Genomic DNA, 17,661 nt, shown 5'->3' on the forward strand with positions numbered 1-17,661 from the left:
AAATGTTAACCACTAAATACTAACCCTTTATAAAAGTTAAATTAAAAAAGAAAGGGTCTATGAAAAGAAAAAGAGGAAAAGGACGTGATTGTAGATCCCCGAGGCCAATTCGGGAAAGACAAAAGTTGATTGAATTTTTAGAATTTAGAGAAAAAGAGAAGAATCATCTGAGGGGGCATTTAGGACATTTCCGAAGTCAAAAAACAACCAACACGGCGCAGAGCAAATTTCAAAGAAGCAATAGGCAGTCCAAAGTCTTTGTTTTGGAGGGAGGACTGAGGGGGAGGCAAACCCAAACCAAACCAAACCAGCTCAGGCTCAGCTGCCGGACCCGACGCCCCTTCTCTCTCCTCCCATTTTCCATGTGACCTCAACTCCATCTCTCTCTCTCTCTCTCTCTCTCTCTAAACCTCACTTTTTGCTCTCCACACCCACACCCACCACCAACACCAATGTTCTCCAGCAGCACCTCAAGCTCAAGGTCCCAGAGATCCTCCATCTCGCCTTTCCGCTCCCGAAAGCCGCCTTCGGGGCCCACCACCAAGTCCATGGCCCGGCCCACCACTCCGTCCTCTACGACGTCGTCTCGACCCCCATCCAACCCCTCCCCTTCTCCGCCCGATATCTCCAAGGCCAAGGAGAATGTCACCGTCACCGTCAGGTTTCGCCCCCTCAGGTACTCCATCTCCCCTGTCTCCCGCCGATTGCTCTGTCACCTACTGCCCCGTCACCGCCGGTGTGCTTATTCTTAATTCTTTTGCTATAAAAATTTGAACTTTACTTGAAAATGTGGGGTTTTGGCTTTTGACCAGTGCTCGGGAGATTAACAAAGGGGACGAGATAGCGTGGTACGCAGATGGAGATAACACAGTGAGGAACGAGTACAATTCTTCCATTGCTTATGGCTTTGGTTAGTGTTTTTTTTTTTTTTTTTTTTTTTTTTTTTTTTTACAAATTTTCGCATTTTTTTGATTCAATTCTTATATATGCAAACCCATAAGCTGCATTTTGAATTTTTGAGGTTACAGCTTTTGGCATACATTGCTTTATTTATTCAATTATTTATCTTAAAGTGGTTTGAATTTTCGACATTCGTGATGGGGGGTGCTGCAGATAAGGTTTTTGGTCCGGCAACAACCACACGCCATGTCTACGATGTTGCTGCGCAGCATGTTGTCAGTGGTGTCATGCAAGGGATCAATGGTAAATAGTCTACTAAACTTTGATTGTTATTAACTTATTATTGATATTTACAGGCTTTTGCTGTCATTTTGTTTATTCATGCCTCAATTATAACTTTCAAATCGAATACATAGCAATTGCAGGTATATATATATATATATATATATATATATATATATACGAAGGTATATCTATACGGTGGTGTATAACTTGCTGCTAGCTAAACCTTGCTCTGTTACTATGCAGGTACTGTATTTGCATATGGTGTTACTAGTAGCGGGAAGACTCATACAATGCATGTAAGTTGGTGGAGCCTACATTATCTATCTTTTTTCTCTTTCCCGTTTCTGGGCCAACATTTTCACTAGTTCATTAGTGAATTCATGACTACTAAATGTTCATAGATTGCACCTGCTATCTAGAGCTTCCTTAGATTGTTTCCATTTGAAACAGGGTCCATGCCATAAGTTGCCTCTTAGTTGTGTTTTATTTACATTCACCGCATTGAAGGGGAATTCCTTTGAAAACAAATTGAGATGGCTTCTTACTCTCTTTTTTTTTTGGCCAACCTCTTACTTTTCAGGGAGAGCAAAAGTCACCTGGAATTATTCCACTGGCAGTGAAGGATGTTTTTGGAATTATACAAGAGGTAATGGATGTGTTTCATAATTAGTTAGTAATCTTCTCTCTCTCTCTCTCTCTCTCTCTCTCTCTCTCTCTCTTTGTCACTCTCTCTATATAGATGTTTGTTTTACATCACCTTTTTATCATGTGTCAGACACCTGGGAGGGAATTTCTTCTTCGTGTTTCATATCTTGAAATTTATAATGAGGTCAGTCTTATCTCAGTTCCTTTAAGTGAAGTCTACAATTTAAACGCTGTCATAGTGTTATATACTCTTTTGAAGTATAATTTCATTAGGTTATATTAATATACCAGAATGAGCTAGACATTGTTAATTTGTCCTTTTGTTTTTCCAGGTCATAAACGACTTACTTGATCCGACAGGACAGAATCTACGAATAAGAGAGGATGCTCAGGTGTTTATATTAATAAAGGAATTAAGACCTTATTTTTTTCTACTTGTCTCTTTCTATTTTTTGCTCAAAGTCTCAAACATAGCTCTTCAGAGATTTTTCTCCTGCATGCTTTTCTTTTCCGTAAACTTACATACTGGAAATTTTGAATGCTACTAATTGGAGTATAGTCTTTGGCCAATTGGAGGATTTTGAACCACATATTTATACTCTAGAAATCATCTAAAATATGGCCTTTGGATAGAGATGAGTTTTAAAATATGTTCAACAAGAAAGAGACAGTTCCAAGTCATAAGCATTTTCCAAGTCTTAAATCTTATCAGTTGACAGTGTTATCTTCTCGAGCAGGGAACTTATGTCGATGGAATCAAAGAGGAAGTTGTTTTATCTCCTGCTCATGCTCTTTCCTTGATAGCAACTGGAGAAGGTATGAAAGCAAGTACTTTTGTCTGCATGATGTGGGTGAAAATTTTGTCGTCTCTACTTAATGTTGTGTCTGAATCAAATATTACAATATCATAAGCATGGATGAACCCTATAATCTCTTTTGCATTTTCCATATCTTGTAGTTGCTTCCCCGCCCCCACCCCCGCATCCTCTTATTCTCTGTATCTTTGCCAGCCACCGTTTGTGCAGCTGAGTACCTTTAACATTCTTTTTTCCTTTGATGCAGAGCATAGGCACGTTGGTTCTAATAATTTCAATCTACTTAGCAGTCGCAGCCACACTATATTCACATTGGTAACTATCTTTAATTACTATGTGTTAAAGGTGGTAATCTATGCTGTTATACAAAGCCAGGATCTGTTTTGTTGTAGCCCTTTTCACCCAATCACTCATCTCCATGAGTCTTTTCTAAATATCTAATTTACTCAAAACAACCGATTGAGAAAAATGTACTCACCAACATCAATGATACATCTTGTTTACTGGTATTCTGAACGTACTATCTGGTTGTAGTAATTTGTTCATATGCTAAGCATTTTCATTGCAAAGCCGAAGCGATGGTGGTTTATGTTGTTGAACTTATCAGGTCTTGATGAAGTGGCTACTCATTCTTGTATCAATCTCATTGCTTTTCATTCCACTTTTGCTAATATATTACAATTCATCAGACTATTGAAAGCAGTCCACGAGGTGAAAATCATGGTGAAGAAGATGTCACATTGTCCCAGTTGGTAATGCCCTTGGTCATCTTTGAATTTAAAATTTGAGTTGCCCTCAATAGTTTAGTACTTTGGTCAATCTGGCCCTACAGTCTGGTGGATTTAATTACAAGTTATAGTATTATTTTCATTACAATCTTGACCAAGCCTTATATGATTCCAATTTCCTTGGCAGCATTTAATTGATCTTGCAGGATCTGAAAGTTCTAAAACTGAAACAACTGGGTTGCGGAGAAAGGAGGGTTCATACATCAATAAAAGCTTACTTACACTTGGAACTGTAAGCTAATGCTTATTTTACGTTTTCTTTGACTTTCGGTTGTACTATTTAAAATAAAAGAAATTACCAGAATTCCACCTATTACCATAATTATACCCTTTATGCTGCAATTAATTACTTGAAAATTTTAAGTGGTATTATAATAATATAGCATGTTTTGTTTACAAATGATCTCAAGATATGAAAATAATTAACTTGGTCATGGTTGTTCTTCACTTACTTATCATGACATGATGTTGGAGAATTGATTGACTCTGGATAAAATGCTGTTATGTAGAGCTTGAGATTTTTATGTGCCTATATGGTTGCACTGACTTATAAGATATCCTCCTCGCCATTTCTCAGCCTGACATGTGAGTTTTTTTAATCTAATAATAGTTGCTTATTGCAGGTGATTTCTAAATTGACTGATGGCAAGGCAACTCATATTCCCTATCGAGATTCGAAACTCACCCGTTTGTTGCAGTCATCCCTCAGTGGTCATGGACGTGTATCTGTAAGTTCAATACAACACTTTTTATCCAGTGTTCATGTGATCATATTTCTCATTGCAACTATTCAAAGAGGATGGTATCTATTTAGTTGTCATGTAAGGTATCTATTTTGCGAATAGTGATGTGGTTACTGATTCAAGAGGATGTTCTTGTTATGGTCATTTTAGCTCATTTGCACTCTGACCCCTGCGTCTAGCAATAGTGAGGAGACACATAACACACTGAAGTTTGCACATCGGAGCAAGCATGTGGAAATCAAGGCTTCCCAAAATAAGGTGAACCTTAAATTTATTGTTTACATGTGAAGTGGCATTATGCATAATTTTTAATGGTTTCCAGTTCATCACATTTTTTCTTCTTGATGCTCTTATAGATTATAGATGAGAAGTCTCTAATCAAAAAATATCAGAAGGAAATTTCCAGTTTAAAGCAAGAACTTCAGCAATTAAAAAGTGGCATGATGGAGAATCCAAATATGGCTGTATCTAATCAGGAAGACCTGGTTAATTTGAAGCTTCAGGTTTGTGCTGTTACATGGGGAGATGCTTTCCTCTATATTGTTTCCAAAGGCTTTGGGTAGAAATCAATAAAAGTTTCCCTCTAAGGTCCTTAAATAAAGTATTTAAACTAGGTCATATTTCATTGTTTCTTAATTGTTAGTTTAGATATGGACGGTCAAGATGCATCTTAATTGGTATTTAAATATGCATTTCAGCTGTCCATATTTGATCAAACGGCTGAGAAATAGAACCACATTGAAGGACCTTAGGATATACCTAAATATATATAGAACAATATTATAATCTAGGTTTGATTGCAATGTTACAATTCCCTTGGCTTGCAAGTTACAGAATGTTACAAATACCTGATGTCATCTACTTGTCCCTTGTTGAAAACAGTTTTCTTTGTTCTCTAGACATAGAAACAGCTAAATTTCATTCTGGATTTTGTTGTTTGTTGTTTGCTCCTAATAAGTATTGTTTCATTATGTAAAAGCTGGAAGCTGGTCAGGTGAAATTGCGGTCAAGATTGGAAGAGGAGGAAGAAGCCAAGGCAGCTTTAATGGGAAGGATACAACGATTGACTAAACTAATCTTAGTTTCCACGAAAAATGCTATCCCACCAAGCATATCTGAACGACCTAGCTATAGACGGAGGCATTCTTTTGGGGAAGATGAGGTGTGTGATTTAGTATTTTCAGCAGTTAAGATGGTTGCAGATTCATTTAATTGTATTCTGAGTGATAACTTGTTTTATGATATGGATGTCTCAAACTAGAAATTGTAAACTATTGGCAATATCTTCCTCGTTAGATTACCAATTGACCCATTTTTTATGCAGCTTGCATATCTGCCAGATAAAAAACGGGAATATGTGATTGATGATGATGCTGGAAGTTATGCTTCCGAGCTTTCATTGGAAGGAAGAGATGATGTCACTAATCTAGACGAGTTTGTTAAAGATTACAAAAGAAACAGAAGACGTGGAATGCTTGGATGGTTTAAACTAAAAGTAAGTTCCCATTTTTTCCTTTAGTGCATGACTTGAATGGAAGTAAGTAAATAATTGTTAGATGGTTAAAAACAAAAACCCAGATTTTGTAAAACCATGTAATCTTGGTTTTTAAAGAAAAAGATTTAAAGTTTCAAACAATAGTTAATTATGGCACCATCTGTATATAACTATATATTCATTATATTTTTTGTCATATACACTACTACACCGGTTTTTCATTAGTATTCTACTGATTGAATTCACCTAGACGAAGTTTAAATGCTTTCTCAACAGAAACCCGAGAATCTTGTTGGATTATCACCAAGTGCTGATAGTGAGAGCTCTGCAAGTGGGTCACCAGCACCTTCCTCAAGTTCTTCCAAAAAAAAAGTAAACTTTAATGATTTGAAGGATGGATGTAGAAAGTCTGTCAGTAGAAGGGGAGATGATTATACCATTATTGACTCATTTCCAGAAAGAACCCAAGCGGGTGATTTGTTTGGTGCAGCGTGTGGAGGTCGCCGTTTGCCTCCGGTGAGTGGAATTCTATTAACTTATATCTAGTGTTTGCTTTAAGTAGATAAACATCTGATCCAAGTGAATACATGCATATGCAATAGAGAAAGGACTTTTAGGTGTGTGTGTGCATGCTTGGGTATTTGACATCAGTTAAGATATTTCCCTTGTAGGGTATGTGATGGGGAACAAATTATAATAAATTAGCACATGTAAAAATATTATTTTTCTCTTCTACTTTCTCTTAGTTGATACTTCTTAACTTGTTTATGTGTATTTCTAAGAATTAGCATATGCAGGTATTTCAGTGTAGCATGAAGATATAATGTTAACTGTTTGCTATAACTACTCTTTTGCAGACTGGGTCCACAATTAGAGATCAAATGGATCTTCTTCGTGAGCAAGTGAAAATGTTAGCTGGGGAAGTGGCATTGTGTACAAGTTCTCTGAAAAGACTATCGGAGCAAGCGGCTACCAACCCTGAAGATTCACAGCTTAGGGTGAGATATCTCTTTTAATTTTTAGAACAAATGTCTAAATCTGATTGGTATTCCTGTGTGACTTTTAATGGTAATATTGGTTAAAATAGGAACAAATGCAAAAGTTGAAGGATGAAATTAGTGAAAAGAAGCTTCAGATACGTGTTTTGGAACAACGCATGATTGGATCACTTGAGATGACTCCACATATGTCAAATAACAGAGAAATTTCTCAGGTAAACTATGCATCCTCTAAGAAGATGGATTTTAATGAAGCTGGATGAACTAATTTTACTGTATAAGTGATCAATAAAGTATGAGATTGATGAATGATAATCTGATAACAGAGAAATGTCTCAGGTAAACTATGCATCCTCTAAGATGGATTTTAATGATGCTGGATGAACTAATTTTACTGTATAAGTGATCAATAAATACAAGAAAAGTTTTAGATTGATGGATGATAATCTGATAACAATTCAGGGCTCTTCAAAATTGAAAATACAAAAGGGACATTCTTCTTCTCTGTTTCACATTCTACTCTGAGTGAATGTTATGTCAATTAACTTTCTAGTACCATTTCAGCAGAGAATGGCCCCCTGGTACATGTCACGTCTTATCATAAGGTCCTCCGGTCATTTTCATTTCACTTGGTTGAATTATTTTAAAATAACAAAAAAGGAAAGTGGAGCACAGATCATTAGTTGAGGGATTAAATATAACAAGGTAAATTATGCAGGGGACCTAATGTAGAAAAACAATTGTTGTACTTTTACCCAAAAAAGTCAGGTTTAGGACTTTAGCCTAATTAACTTTTATTTTAATGTCCTACAATCCTTTATCTTTATATAATACTCAATCAGTTTTTGGCCTTTGTAGTCTTAGATTTCTATATTGGCTGCCTTGACTGTCATTTATTTGGTTTCTTAACATTATGCCTCATAAAGCATCGCTGGTTTCCAGTTTTTTAGTAATGCACTATATGTGCTTTCTGATCATTACATTGTCATGCAGGCTTTGTCCCAAATTACTACACAGCTAAATGAGAAAACTTTTGAACTTGAGGTTTGTTATCCTAAGATCTTCATAACAAGGATGATATTTCAGTTAGAAATGCTAAAATATTATACTAAGTTGATCCCTTTTTTGTTTTGGGATGATCATTCAAGATTAAGACAGCAGACAATAGGATACTTCAAGAGCAACTACAGATGAAGGTAAAATTATAAAGATACGTGATCTCTTTTCATGTCCTTGCATTTTTTTCTTTAATTTTTTTAATCATCTTGTTACCTTTTACAGATATCAGAGAATGCAGAAATGCAAGAGACGATTCTTCTGCTAAGACAACAGCTCAATTTATTAGCAGGTAAAGGCTATTGTAACTCACAACATATTGCTGGTAGTGAGGCTACCCGACTTGAGACATGTTCTAAGGAACAAGTGGAAAAGAACACTGAAGAAAGAGATAGGATTGGTTCGTGTGAAGAAACTTATGCTGATGAAAATACACCAACCAGTGTGATGAGCTTAAACAGAATCCTTTCCCTTGAGGACTCGAGACAGTGCAACAAAGATACATTTTTGAATTCCCAAATCCATGTACAGGTTACTCCTGTTCTTTCTTGGCATCTTCAGCACTAGGAAACTCAATCCATTTGAACTTTGTGATTTTACTTGATGGAATGATATGTTTATATTGCTACATTGTCACCAATGCCTTTTATTTTATTTCCTTAGGCTTCTGAAATAGAGGATTTAAAGCAAGAGAAGGTGATACTGTCTGAGGAAAAGGAGGGGCTTGAAGTTCAGAATCAGAAACTTTCAGAAGAAGCTTCATATGCCAAAGAGTTGGCTGCAGCTGCAGCAGTTGAGCTTAGAAACTTGGCTGAAGAAGTAACCAAGCTTTCTTATGAAAACGCGAAGCTGACTGGTGACCTGGCTGCTGCAAAAGAGGTTCAGTGCCGATCAAATTGTTGTCAGAGGTCTGCTTCATATGGTTTCAAGCAAAATAGCATCAATGGTGCTCGAGCTAATGGATGCCATAAAAAGCCAGAGGATGGAGTTCTGGTTGAGGAGCTGCAGAAGGAACTTAGTGTAAGATACCAAAGAGAAGCTGCTCTGCAAAAGGAACTATCTGAGAGAGATGAGATAGAAGGTGATTTACGAAGAACATTAGACAAAGTTAAACAACGTGAAGTTGATTTGGAAAATGAGCTGACAAATATGTGGGTGCTGGTTGCAAAATTGAGAAAGTCTGGCATTAATGCTGAGGATGTGTCACTTCAAGGGGCTTCTGTATCTGAAAGTTCACATACAAGAATTAGAAATGGGTTTCTGCCATCTAATGTTCACTCATATACTATGTTCAAAGACAATGAAATCCGTGAAAACCTGAATGAGATGGGTACATTAGAAGATTTAAGAGCCAGCTATCAGAAAGAAAGGAGAAGATGCAAAGAGCTAGAGTGCTATATTTCTAGATTGAAGGTATGTACTTCATCGATTAATCTTTGGGGAAAGTACAGATAGGCATCTGTGGTTACCGCATTTTCATGAATGATCCTGTGGTTTATTTTGTGACACGTTCCCCTGTGATTTCAGAAAGTATTCATCTTATTGACACCATTAATAGCAGTTGTAAAATGGTTTTTTTACCATAATATAATTTGATGAGTTCATTCAAAAGGAGCTCATTAAACCAGAAAAGAGAGCTTATGGGAAATGTCAGGCCGCAATGGCAGACTTTACCTCTTATGAAGGAGTATAGGAGGAGGATGACATTTTGCTATTCAGACTTTCAGATTTTAAGTGGGTTCAGAGAGAAACAAGCAAGATAAAGGCCTTTAATTATAAGAGAGTACTTGGCTTTGTCCACTTATGGAGCAAAAACGAGGGAAAGGATGAAATGGTCATAACAAAAGTATTATTCACTGGCTGCAACAGCTATGGGATGAAGTGTGAGCATGTGATCTATTTTTTGTTTACTTTACACATACCTGACTGATAGATGAAACCACAAAGGGTTAAATGTCAAAAACTAAACCACAGGGTGAAGATAATCTCATTTGCATCATTAAGTCCCCAATTGAGCCACTGTAATTGAAGTATAGATCAAAAGAGTTTAAAATATTATTAATTTTCAGGGTGAAGATGTTGCTGGTCTGGATGTCACGACTCTTGAAGAACTGCAGAACCTTCATGTTGAGGCTATAACGAAGATTTGCCATGCAAAGGTGATTCCTCAGTTTGCTTTCTTTTGATGAGCTTGGTGCATACTTGCATTAAGATGACTTATAATTTTTGCTTGCCTTAACTTGGCCTTTTTTTTTTCCTTGTTTTTACGTTTGTGTCAAAATGTTTTCAGGATTCCTTCCAATCCTTAATATTAATAATAATGGGTGTTTGTAATATGCAGTGTGCAAATCATGTCTTATAGCACGCTGAGCTCAACCTATCATACAGAATCTCCGGGTACTCGGAGTTAGATATTTGAGGTTAGTTTTGTTCCACGGTTCATTAGCCAACGGGCATTGCTCTATTGTTCATATTGCCCCTATATTTTTATAGTGAATTTTATGAAATTTCGAAAGACGTTGGCTCCAAATTTCTTGTTTATAAAAACCATGAATACGAGCCTCATAATGTAAATGAGGACTAATTTGCGTCCATCAACTTCTCAGTCAAAGCCTCAAAGTTGCATTTTGATGTAGATATGCATATGCCCTCTTTAACTAATTATCCATTAGTTGCATACTGGAACCTTGTCATATATAATTCTTAAGACATAGTTGGTGTAACAATCATGTTGCCTATTTTGACATCCTCATTTCTTAAGTCATGAAAACAGTACTGATGAGTCATACCCCTTTTGCTCTTCTTGCAGGTGTAATGTATTTTGTACAGAATGGAAACAGCAACCAGATTAATTTAAGGCTTAGGAAGCGATGTAGCCAAGGAGATACAATTTTCTTGTAACTTAATGCGACTAACTAGCAGCAGAGATGGATCTAGGGCATTGTTATACATGAATTTATCTATATATGTATGTATTATCGAGTGCTGAGATATTCCCACTTACATTTCCCACCTTGTAAGTCCTAGAACAGACAAACTTTAGCTTCTTTTTTTTCTTTTCTTTTTTTCTTGCTAGAGTATCAGACAAAATTACTGTAACTCCTGTGACCAAAAAGTTGTATGTATCTGCCACATATAATCGCAAAAGGCTATTTATGCTTTTGCTTTTTAGTATTTTTTGGTCTTTGGTCTTGGAGCTTCCCTGTAGGCCTTATTGATCATGGGAATCATAAGCAGGACAATGCTCTTCCAAGATACCAAAATTGGCTACATGAGGCTGACAAATGCCTTCACTATATCCCCGATCCACACTGAAAAAGAGAGTTTATTGGTGAGAAAGTCCCCATCACATACATGTGAAAGGGAAAAAAAATTATGAGAGAAGGGTTTAGAACTTGGGAAGCCTATTGCAATTTGCAGGAGCCCATCCAATTCGCTGGTTTTCGTTGTCATATATCAAGATTTTGTCTTGCATAGTAATATCTGTGAATAGAAAGGAAGTAAAAGATCAGATTTTGTCCATAAATGAAAATGAAAGAGAAAAAAGAGGGAGAAAAAGAGAGTCAAGAAGGCTGTTGTTCTGTCTTTTGTTACCTCCGATGATATTCAGATTTGCCAGTCCTACTTCACTGCCATTCAAAATCCCCAAGCACACATTGCCATATTTCTGAAAATAAAGATCTTGTTAAAATATGACTTTTCAAGTATTTTCTTACCTCAACTACTAACCAAAGGGGGAAAAAATGAAAAATAAAAAATAAAAATAGAGGAAAGAATATGGGGGTGCTTACTGTAACTATAAGATAGGTTTCTGGTGATAATTGCAGCTGAACATTCTTAGCATTAGTAAAGCTCAGTACTAAGGGCTTGAAATGGTTCTTTGTGTCAGCAACCGATTTGAAAGGCTTGCTGCTTTTCCAGCAGACTGGAAGGGATTTATCCTCAGGTGCATCCTTCAGAGGCTTTCCCTTTAAATCATCTCTCAACTGATCACATGAATTGATGGTTAGTTTTCTATACATGTTATCAACAATTAACTAAAGAAGGATGCTCTCCTTTGTTTCCTTCTCACCAGATTAAGTAGTGCCTGGTAAGCTTGGGAACTGAAGTAAGTGTAGGAGCTCCCACTGTCAAAAACCAGTTGAAGGCTCTTTATACCGGTAGGCTTTCCACCAAAGACAAGTTCTGCTGGTCCAGATGAGTAGTGATTTCTATGAAATTGGAAAAGATGGATTGAATTATATACAAATTAGAAACAACTAATCAGGCTATATGCAAATGTTATATGATAAATGGGGACTACTCACTCCCTGCGTGACATTGGTGTCCATATGACTCCTGAAGAAGGGACAAGATCATCCCCAAAGAAAAGATACCCTCCTCCTTGCCCATTTAGACAGTGACCCACCACATTTCGTGTTAAACCCAGGCGATTTAGTTGTGACACAATGCTGGCTTTGCCCTTGCCAAGGCCAAGGACTCCAGCAGTGGCAGGAGGTGAGTTTTGGCCAGAATATTGTTGATTATATCCACACCTGCAGACAACACAAACAGAAAAAATTATATGATTTAACTTGGAAACAAAAGGTGATATGGCAGTTTAGTTGCAAGGCATTACATAAGTTTGATTTATTTGCATTCTTGCACCAAACCACCTGAAGTTTATAAGATGAAAAGGTTAACAAAACAAACCAAAACTCTTAAGATTTCAAATTAAAAATTAGCACGCTCCATATCAAAATCTATAATGCTGTTAGTTGATATGGAAAAAGAAAACACTGAATACCCACCCGAAGGCCAAACGAGGACCAAGTTGAGAGCCATTGGTGAATTTTAGGGGAAAGTAATCCTTGACCAGCACACCAAGAGATGCTCCTTGATCAGCATACTCGACCTCATAGTCACATTGGTCAGTTGGGGTCTTGCATGGATAGTTTGCTGGTGAGTGGAATGCAACACAAAGAGGGTCTTCGCATTGGAGAAGGTTTTTGTTGGGTTTATAAAGATGTTCACGGGGCTACAAATGCACACACACGGACACAAGCACTAGGTGAGAACAGGGTCATTACAATCATAGTCTCAGTCTCACTATCTATAAAAAAGTTTTACCTTGGTACAGCCGGTACAAGGAGCATCACATTGGACCCAAGTGAGGTCACTGCCAGTGTCAATATCAAGATCAAAACGCTTGGCTGGGTGACCTATGCTCAGGGACACAGTGTAGTACCTGCAGAGTGAAAGTACAATCATATCTTGTAGAATTTCATTCACCACACATCAAAAAAGGGGGCCAGATAAAATGGAAAGGAAAAAGGAAAAGACAGAATACCAAGTCATAGTATCTACTGAATCTTAAACATTACACAAACTAAAAAAAGAAAGCATCAAAATTAATGATTTAGAAAAAGGAAGCATCAAATATCAAAGAAAATAAACATGCAACAGGTGGAAAACAATAAACAGATTAAAATTGTAATTCTGGGATATGGGTAGCACAGGAATTCTACTATGATGGCAAAATGAATTACATACAGAAAAGAAAAGAAAAAAAGGGGTCGAGAGGCAGTTTTTCACCGTTTCTAAAGTGACTGAGGAAGGATATATTTTTTCTTGATTATAAGGTTAAACTTCTAGAAGATAGAGAGAGGACCCATAGAAAGTTCAGGTAATAAAAAATCAGATATTGGAAAAGAGTATTCAAAGGGTAAGCACAGAAACTGAGTTGAGTATTCAATAAAGAGGGAGGCTATGCAAACCACCCTTTTGTGCTGAATTGACCACCCTAATAAATTTTTTTCAACTTTTTTCCTATTTTACCCTTTATTGCAAAAACATGATAAAATCACCCAGATCCATTCGGTGGTCATCTATTGAAATATCCACCAATGTTCGGCAGATAAGTGTCGAATAAATACAAATATTTCGGCAGATAACTGTCGAATGCCTTTTTCATTTCCATTCGGTAGTTATCCACCGAATAATCCACCAATGTTCAGCAGATAACTGTCGAATAATCATAAATATTTCGGTAGATAACTGTCGAATGACCCAACGAACAAAATTGAATTTTTTTTGTTTTAAGGGTAAAGTTGGAATATTAAAATAGGGTGGTCAACTTAGTAATTTAGGGTGGTCTGAATAGCATTGGCCTTCAATAAATTAATAAATTGTAAAGATTGAGCAAAGTGCTCATCAAACCAAGAAAACCCAAAATACCAAAAATCTAAATTAAAAAAATAAATAAATCCCAGAGAATTCATAGAGAATTGAGGAAAAAAAAACAAGGGGAATCAAATGAAAGAAGAATGCAGAGCAGTTGAATATGAAACGGTGGGTCCAGAACTTCTCAAGAAGTCCAACCAAAACAAAAACAAAAATTGTTTAATCAATATATGAAAGGTTAAAGCTTAATCCGAAACTAAGTCCAAGAACCCATAATCACCCCAAGAACCAATCAGAGAAATTCAACAAAATCCAAAACAAAACAATAAAACAAACTACTAAAAAGATTTGATAATGCAATTAAAAAAAGATAAAGGAACAAGATTTCAAAGACCCAACACCAAAAATCCGAAGGAGATGCCAAAAATCATACCCATGAGGATAAACGTTTCCCTGAATAGGAAAAACGGCTGAAGAACCGAAGCTATGGGCCGAATTTTTCTTGGTCTGGGGCTGATTGGCTGCTGAGAAACAGCATGGAAAAGTTGCAGCAGACAGACCCAGAATGAACAAGGCCGTCAATGCGGCCAATCTATTGCTCCTTTTATCATCACCACCACCCATCTCTGAGTTGAGTCACAGTCCAATTCTCCTTTTTTATTGTTTCGGTTGGATCAAAATCAAAAACTCAAAGGAAGGACTAGAGCTGTTTTATCGAAGAAGCCCAGAAAACCAGAAAGCAGTAAGACTTTGTAGCAGTACAACAAGTCTACTGGCGTGTCAGCTTCGAAGGCTTTTTGGCGTTCGTTGGGAATTGGAGATTTGGAAGTTTCACTGCGAGAGAGAACAAAACACCCGCGTCGAAAACGCGGAATGCTTGTCTATGTGAGGTGCTGTAAAAGGTCGAAATTACCCCTTAAATGTTTGCATGAGTTGTGGATGAAACATTGAAACTTGAAAGAGTCTTTTTGGTATTTCAGTAAAAGGTCCTCAGATAGTCAGATGCTCCTTTCCTTTTAATATATTTCTAAAAGATGACTTATGTCAAGGCCCTTTTTGGTCAAATCCTTAAAGAATAAAATGTTTTTCTTTTAGTCAAATCTTCTGGAATTTATTTCCAATGTAATCCAAATAAGAAAATCAATTTTTGTTAATTTTTGGGTAAGCACAGATATTAAAATTAACACTCTTGTTAGAGGGAGGATCCATATAAGGTTCAATTATTTCCAATGTAATCCAAATAAGAAAATCAAAAGATAAAATTGGCGTCCCAACTCAGCTTTAATGTTGTAACAAGAGTGTTAATTTTTGTTTAAATTATCATTAGCAGCTCCGCCTATTTGACACTTTCGAGTGGAGATGCTCTAAACAAGAAATCTATTCTAGAGCAGTAAAGGTTAGTTTATGAGTCTCATTCTTGTTAAAGATGTATGATACAAAAAGTTTTATCTGAATTGTGTGCAAGTAAAATGGATAACTAGACCAACTTATGCATGTACAAGAACCAACTTACACAAGAATTTGATTTCAAATGAACTAATGTGATATTAATTAAGGTTTATTAAGCATTACATGGCTAATGATGGTTAGATATCTCAACCATATGTAAGTTTGTAACAATAAAGGAAAGTAAAACAGAGAACAGCAATATCCCCTGCCATGTGTGCTGTTGATTAACGGATATTGTACTAAAAATTGAAAGGCAGCTTGTAAAACACAATCATATTTGGTAAAACAACAACATGACTAGATACGTACACATATTTTTTTTTTATGTGGATGTAGTCAATAATTTATTTTTCTCTCACTTAATTTGTTATCCTTCTTCTTCTTCCCCTTATTAATCTGTTGCTCTGTGACCATCTCTCATGGTGGATCTTACCCATGCGTGTTCTTGGGGAAACCGCTTGGGTTCGGAAACTCTATAGAGCAGCTAGTAGATCCATCATCAAACAATGGCGCCATTGCCGAACCAAGAAATCTTCTTCAAAGGAAGCCAAAGTTGATCAATTAGGCATCAATGAAACCCGTGAGGTACATATATACTTCTTTTTATCACACACATATAATGTTACGATTTCACAATTTGTTACTATCTGACATGAAAAATATGTTAATCGATAGTTAAGATTGATAATTTGTTACATAACAATGTTTAAATTAAAATTGATGAAAAAGGTCCTAGCCAAAGAACGTACATTTTAATTAGCAAATCCAGAGTCTTCGATAGTTTAAAAGTTTTCTTCCATGAGCCATGATTAATATTCGTATACAAAATTAATGATCAAAGTTTCAAAAAACGAGAACCATGCATGCATGCATTGAATTTCTTAGAATTGCAACAACATTAATTCATTGTAATTTACGTACACATTCAGGAGGAGGGTAGTGTTGATAGACCAAAACTGAAGAAACCGAGAAGTATGAATATGATGAATGGATGTCATAGCTTCCCAAGATGCATGAGCCGGCAGAGATCGCGACGCAGCAAAGAAGGCGGCTTGAAGAATCCGAGTGTCGACAGTTTGCTCAACTGCATGTCTTCTCATCCCTCGGAAACAACCGTGGATTCTCCCTCCGGTCTCTCGAAGAGCGGAAGCAGCCGGAGGGGCCCCACCCCGATCATGTTTTCCAACTCCTCCGGGACGTTGAAACCCCCTCCCATTGAGAAGCAGCTCGAGTGCACGTTGGAGGAGTTGTGCTTTGGATGCACCAAGAAAATGAAGGTCACAAGAGCTGTCGTTAAAGATTCCGGGTAAGTTGAGATGGTCCAAATAGTACATGTTATCGAGCTAGGTGGAACCTGCATGAGACTTTCTCATGCAAAATGGTTTCACTTCGTAAGAGATAATTAATAATGTAATCAGCAAATGTGGTAGATAAAATGTTCATTTACCTAACACATGCATGTCGGTTGAAATCAAATCAAGAAATTAATTCAGCTTCTTACTCTGTCATTTTTTTACAGAGAGATGTCTCAAAAAGAGGAATTGATAACGATAGAAGTGAAGCCAGGTTGGAGAAAAGGAACCAAGATAACATTTCAAGGGTTGGGGAATGAGAGACCAGGTGCATACCCAGCTGACATAATTTTTGTGATTGCTGAGAAATTCAACCCTTTGTTTAGAAGAGAAGGAGATGATTTGGAGTTGGCTCTAGGAATTCCTTTGGTGGAGGCTCTCATTGGTTGCAAACTCTCAATCCCTCTATTGGGTGGAGAGACCATGAAGTTGAAAATTGATGATATCATATATCCTGGCTATGAAAAGGTGATTCCTGGACAAGGTATGGCAATCTCTAAAGAGCAAGGAAAAAGAGGAAATTTGAGAGTCACATTCCTGGTTGAGTTTCCTTCCTCTCTCACTGATCAGCAAAGATCAGAGACTCTTGCTATTTTAGAGGATTCTTATTGATATTCAGTGGCTTCAGTCCTCTTCAGTCTTTTTTTTTTTTTTTTTTCATGTTTTGTGTAAAAAGATAGGTAGAAGAAGCTTTCATAAGATAGTGTTTTATCACCCAAAACAGAATAGATTGGATCTTTGTATATTGCATGGCTAACTGTACATTAAAAAGTGTATATTAAAGAAAGAGTGTTAGCTTTCAAATTGAACACAATTTTGCACTATATAAAACAAATTTTCACCTAAAAATCGTGTATATATATGACCATTGGATACAACTTTCTTCTCACAAAACTAGTCACTCGGGTTAACATGTATGTTGAATGTAAGAGAAGGTTGTATAAAACGGTTTTATACAACACCGTCCCAAGCC

At 36.7% G+C, this 17,661-nt stretch overlaps 3 protein-coding genes across 3 annotated transcripts; 2 read left to right on the top strand and 1 right to left on the bottom strand.

Moving 5' to 3' along the window:
* The first annotated feature begins 255 nt into the window (after positions 1-255).
* LOC147279278 (P-loop containing nucleoside triphosphate hydrolases superfamily protein) lies at positions 256-10,665 on the top strand. Its single transcript, XM_086250876.1, has 26 exons — positions 256-676; positions 813-910; positions 1,114-1,203; positions 1,429-1,481; positions 1,766-1,831; positions 1,961-2,014; positions 2,163-2,222; positions 2,568-2,646; positions 2,893-2,960; positions 3,335-3,397; positions 3,561-3,665; positions 4,057-4,161; positions 4,327-4,434; positions 4,533-4,679; positions 5,156-5,338; positions 5,501-5,671; positions 5,948-6,187; positions 6,529-6,669; positions 6,759-6,884; positions 7,663-7,713; positions 7,818-7,865; positions 7,951-8,256; positions 8,389-9,138; positions 9,795-9,884; positions 10,067-10,145; positions 10,535-10,665. Exons 1-25 carry the CDS (start codon positions 453-455, stop codon positions 10,085-10,087), a joined length of 3,447 nt encoding a protein of 1,148 aa, XP_086107002.1. The 5' UTR covers positions 256-452; the 3' UTR covers positions 10,088-10,145; positions 10,535-10,665.
* A 177-nt stretch (positions 10,666-10,842) lies between these two features.
* Positions 10,843-14,715, bottom strand: LOC147279279 (aspartic proteinase Asp1-like). The gene is made up of 9 exons (XM_086250880.1): positions 14,321-14,715; positions 12,835-12,952; positions 12,516-12,742; positions 12,033-12,260; positions 11,798-11,936; positions 11,517-11,711; positions 11,320-11,392; positions 11,121-11,208; positions 10,843-11,036 (listed from the first exon to the last, which is right to left on the bottom strand). The coding sequence occupies exons 1-9, from the start codon at positions 14,509-14,511 to the stop codon at positions 10,937-10,939; spliced, it is 1,359 nt and encodes a 452-aa protein (XP_086107006.1). The 5' UTR covers positions 14,512-14,715; the 3' UTR covers positions 10,843-10,936.
* Positions 14,716-15,771: 1,056 nt separating this feature from the next.
* On the top strand, positions 15,772-17,549 carry LOC147279280 (uncharacterized). Its single transcript, XM_086252018.1, has 3 exons — positions 15,772-15,921; positions 16,266-16,642; positions 16,856-17,549. Exons 1-3 carry the CDS (start codon positions 15,772-15,774, stop codon positions 17,298-17,300), a joined length of 972 nt encoding a protein of 323 aa, XP_086108144.1. The 3' UTR covers positions 17,301-17,549.
* The last annotated feature ends 112 nt before the right edge of the window (positions 17,550-17,661 follow it).

Source organism: Dryas octopetala, chromosome 7 (assembly GCF_963921425.1).
Source record: "Dryas octopetala chromosome 7, drDryOcto1.1, whole genome shotgun sequence".
In the NCBI taxonomy this organism is placed as follows: Eukaryota; Viridiplantae; Streptophyta; class Magnoliopsida; order Rosales; family Rosaceae; genus Dryas; species Dryas octopetala.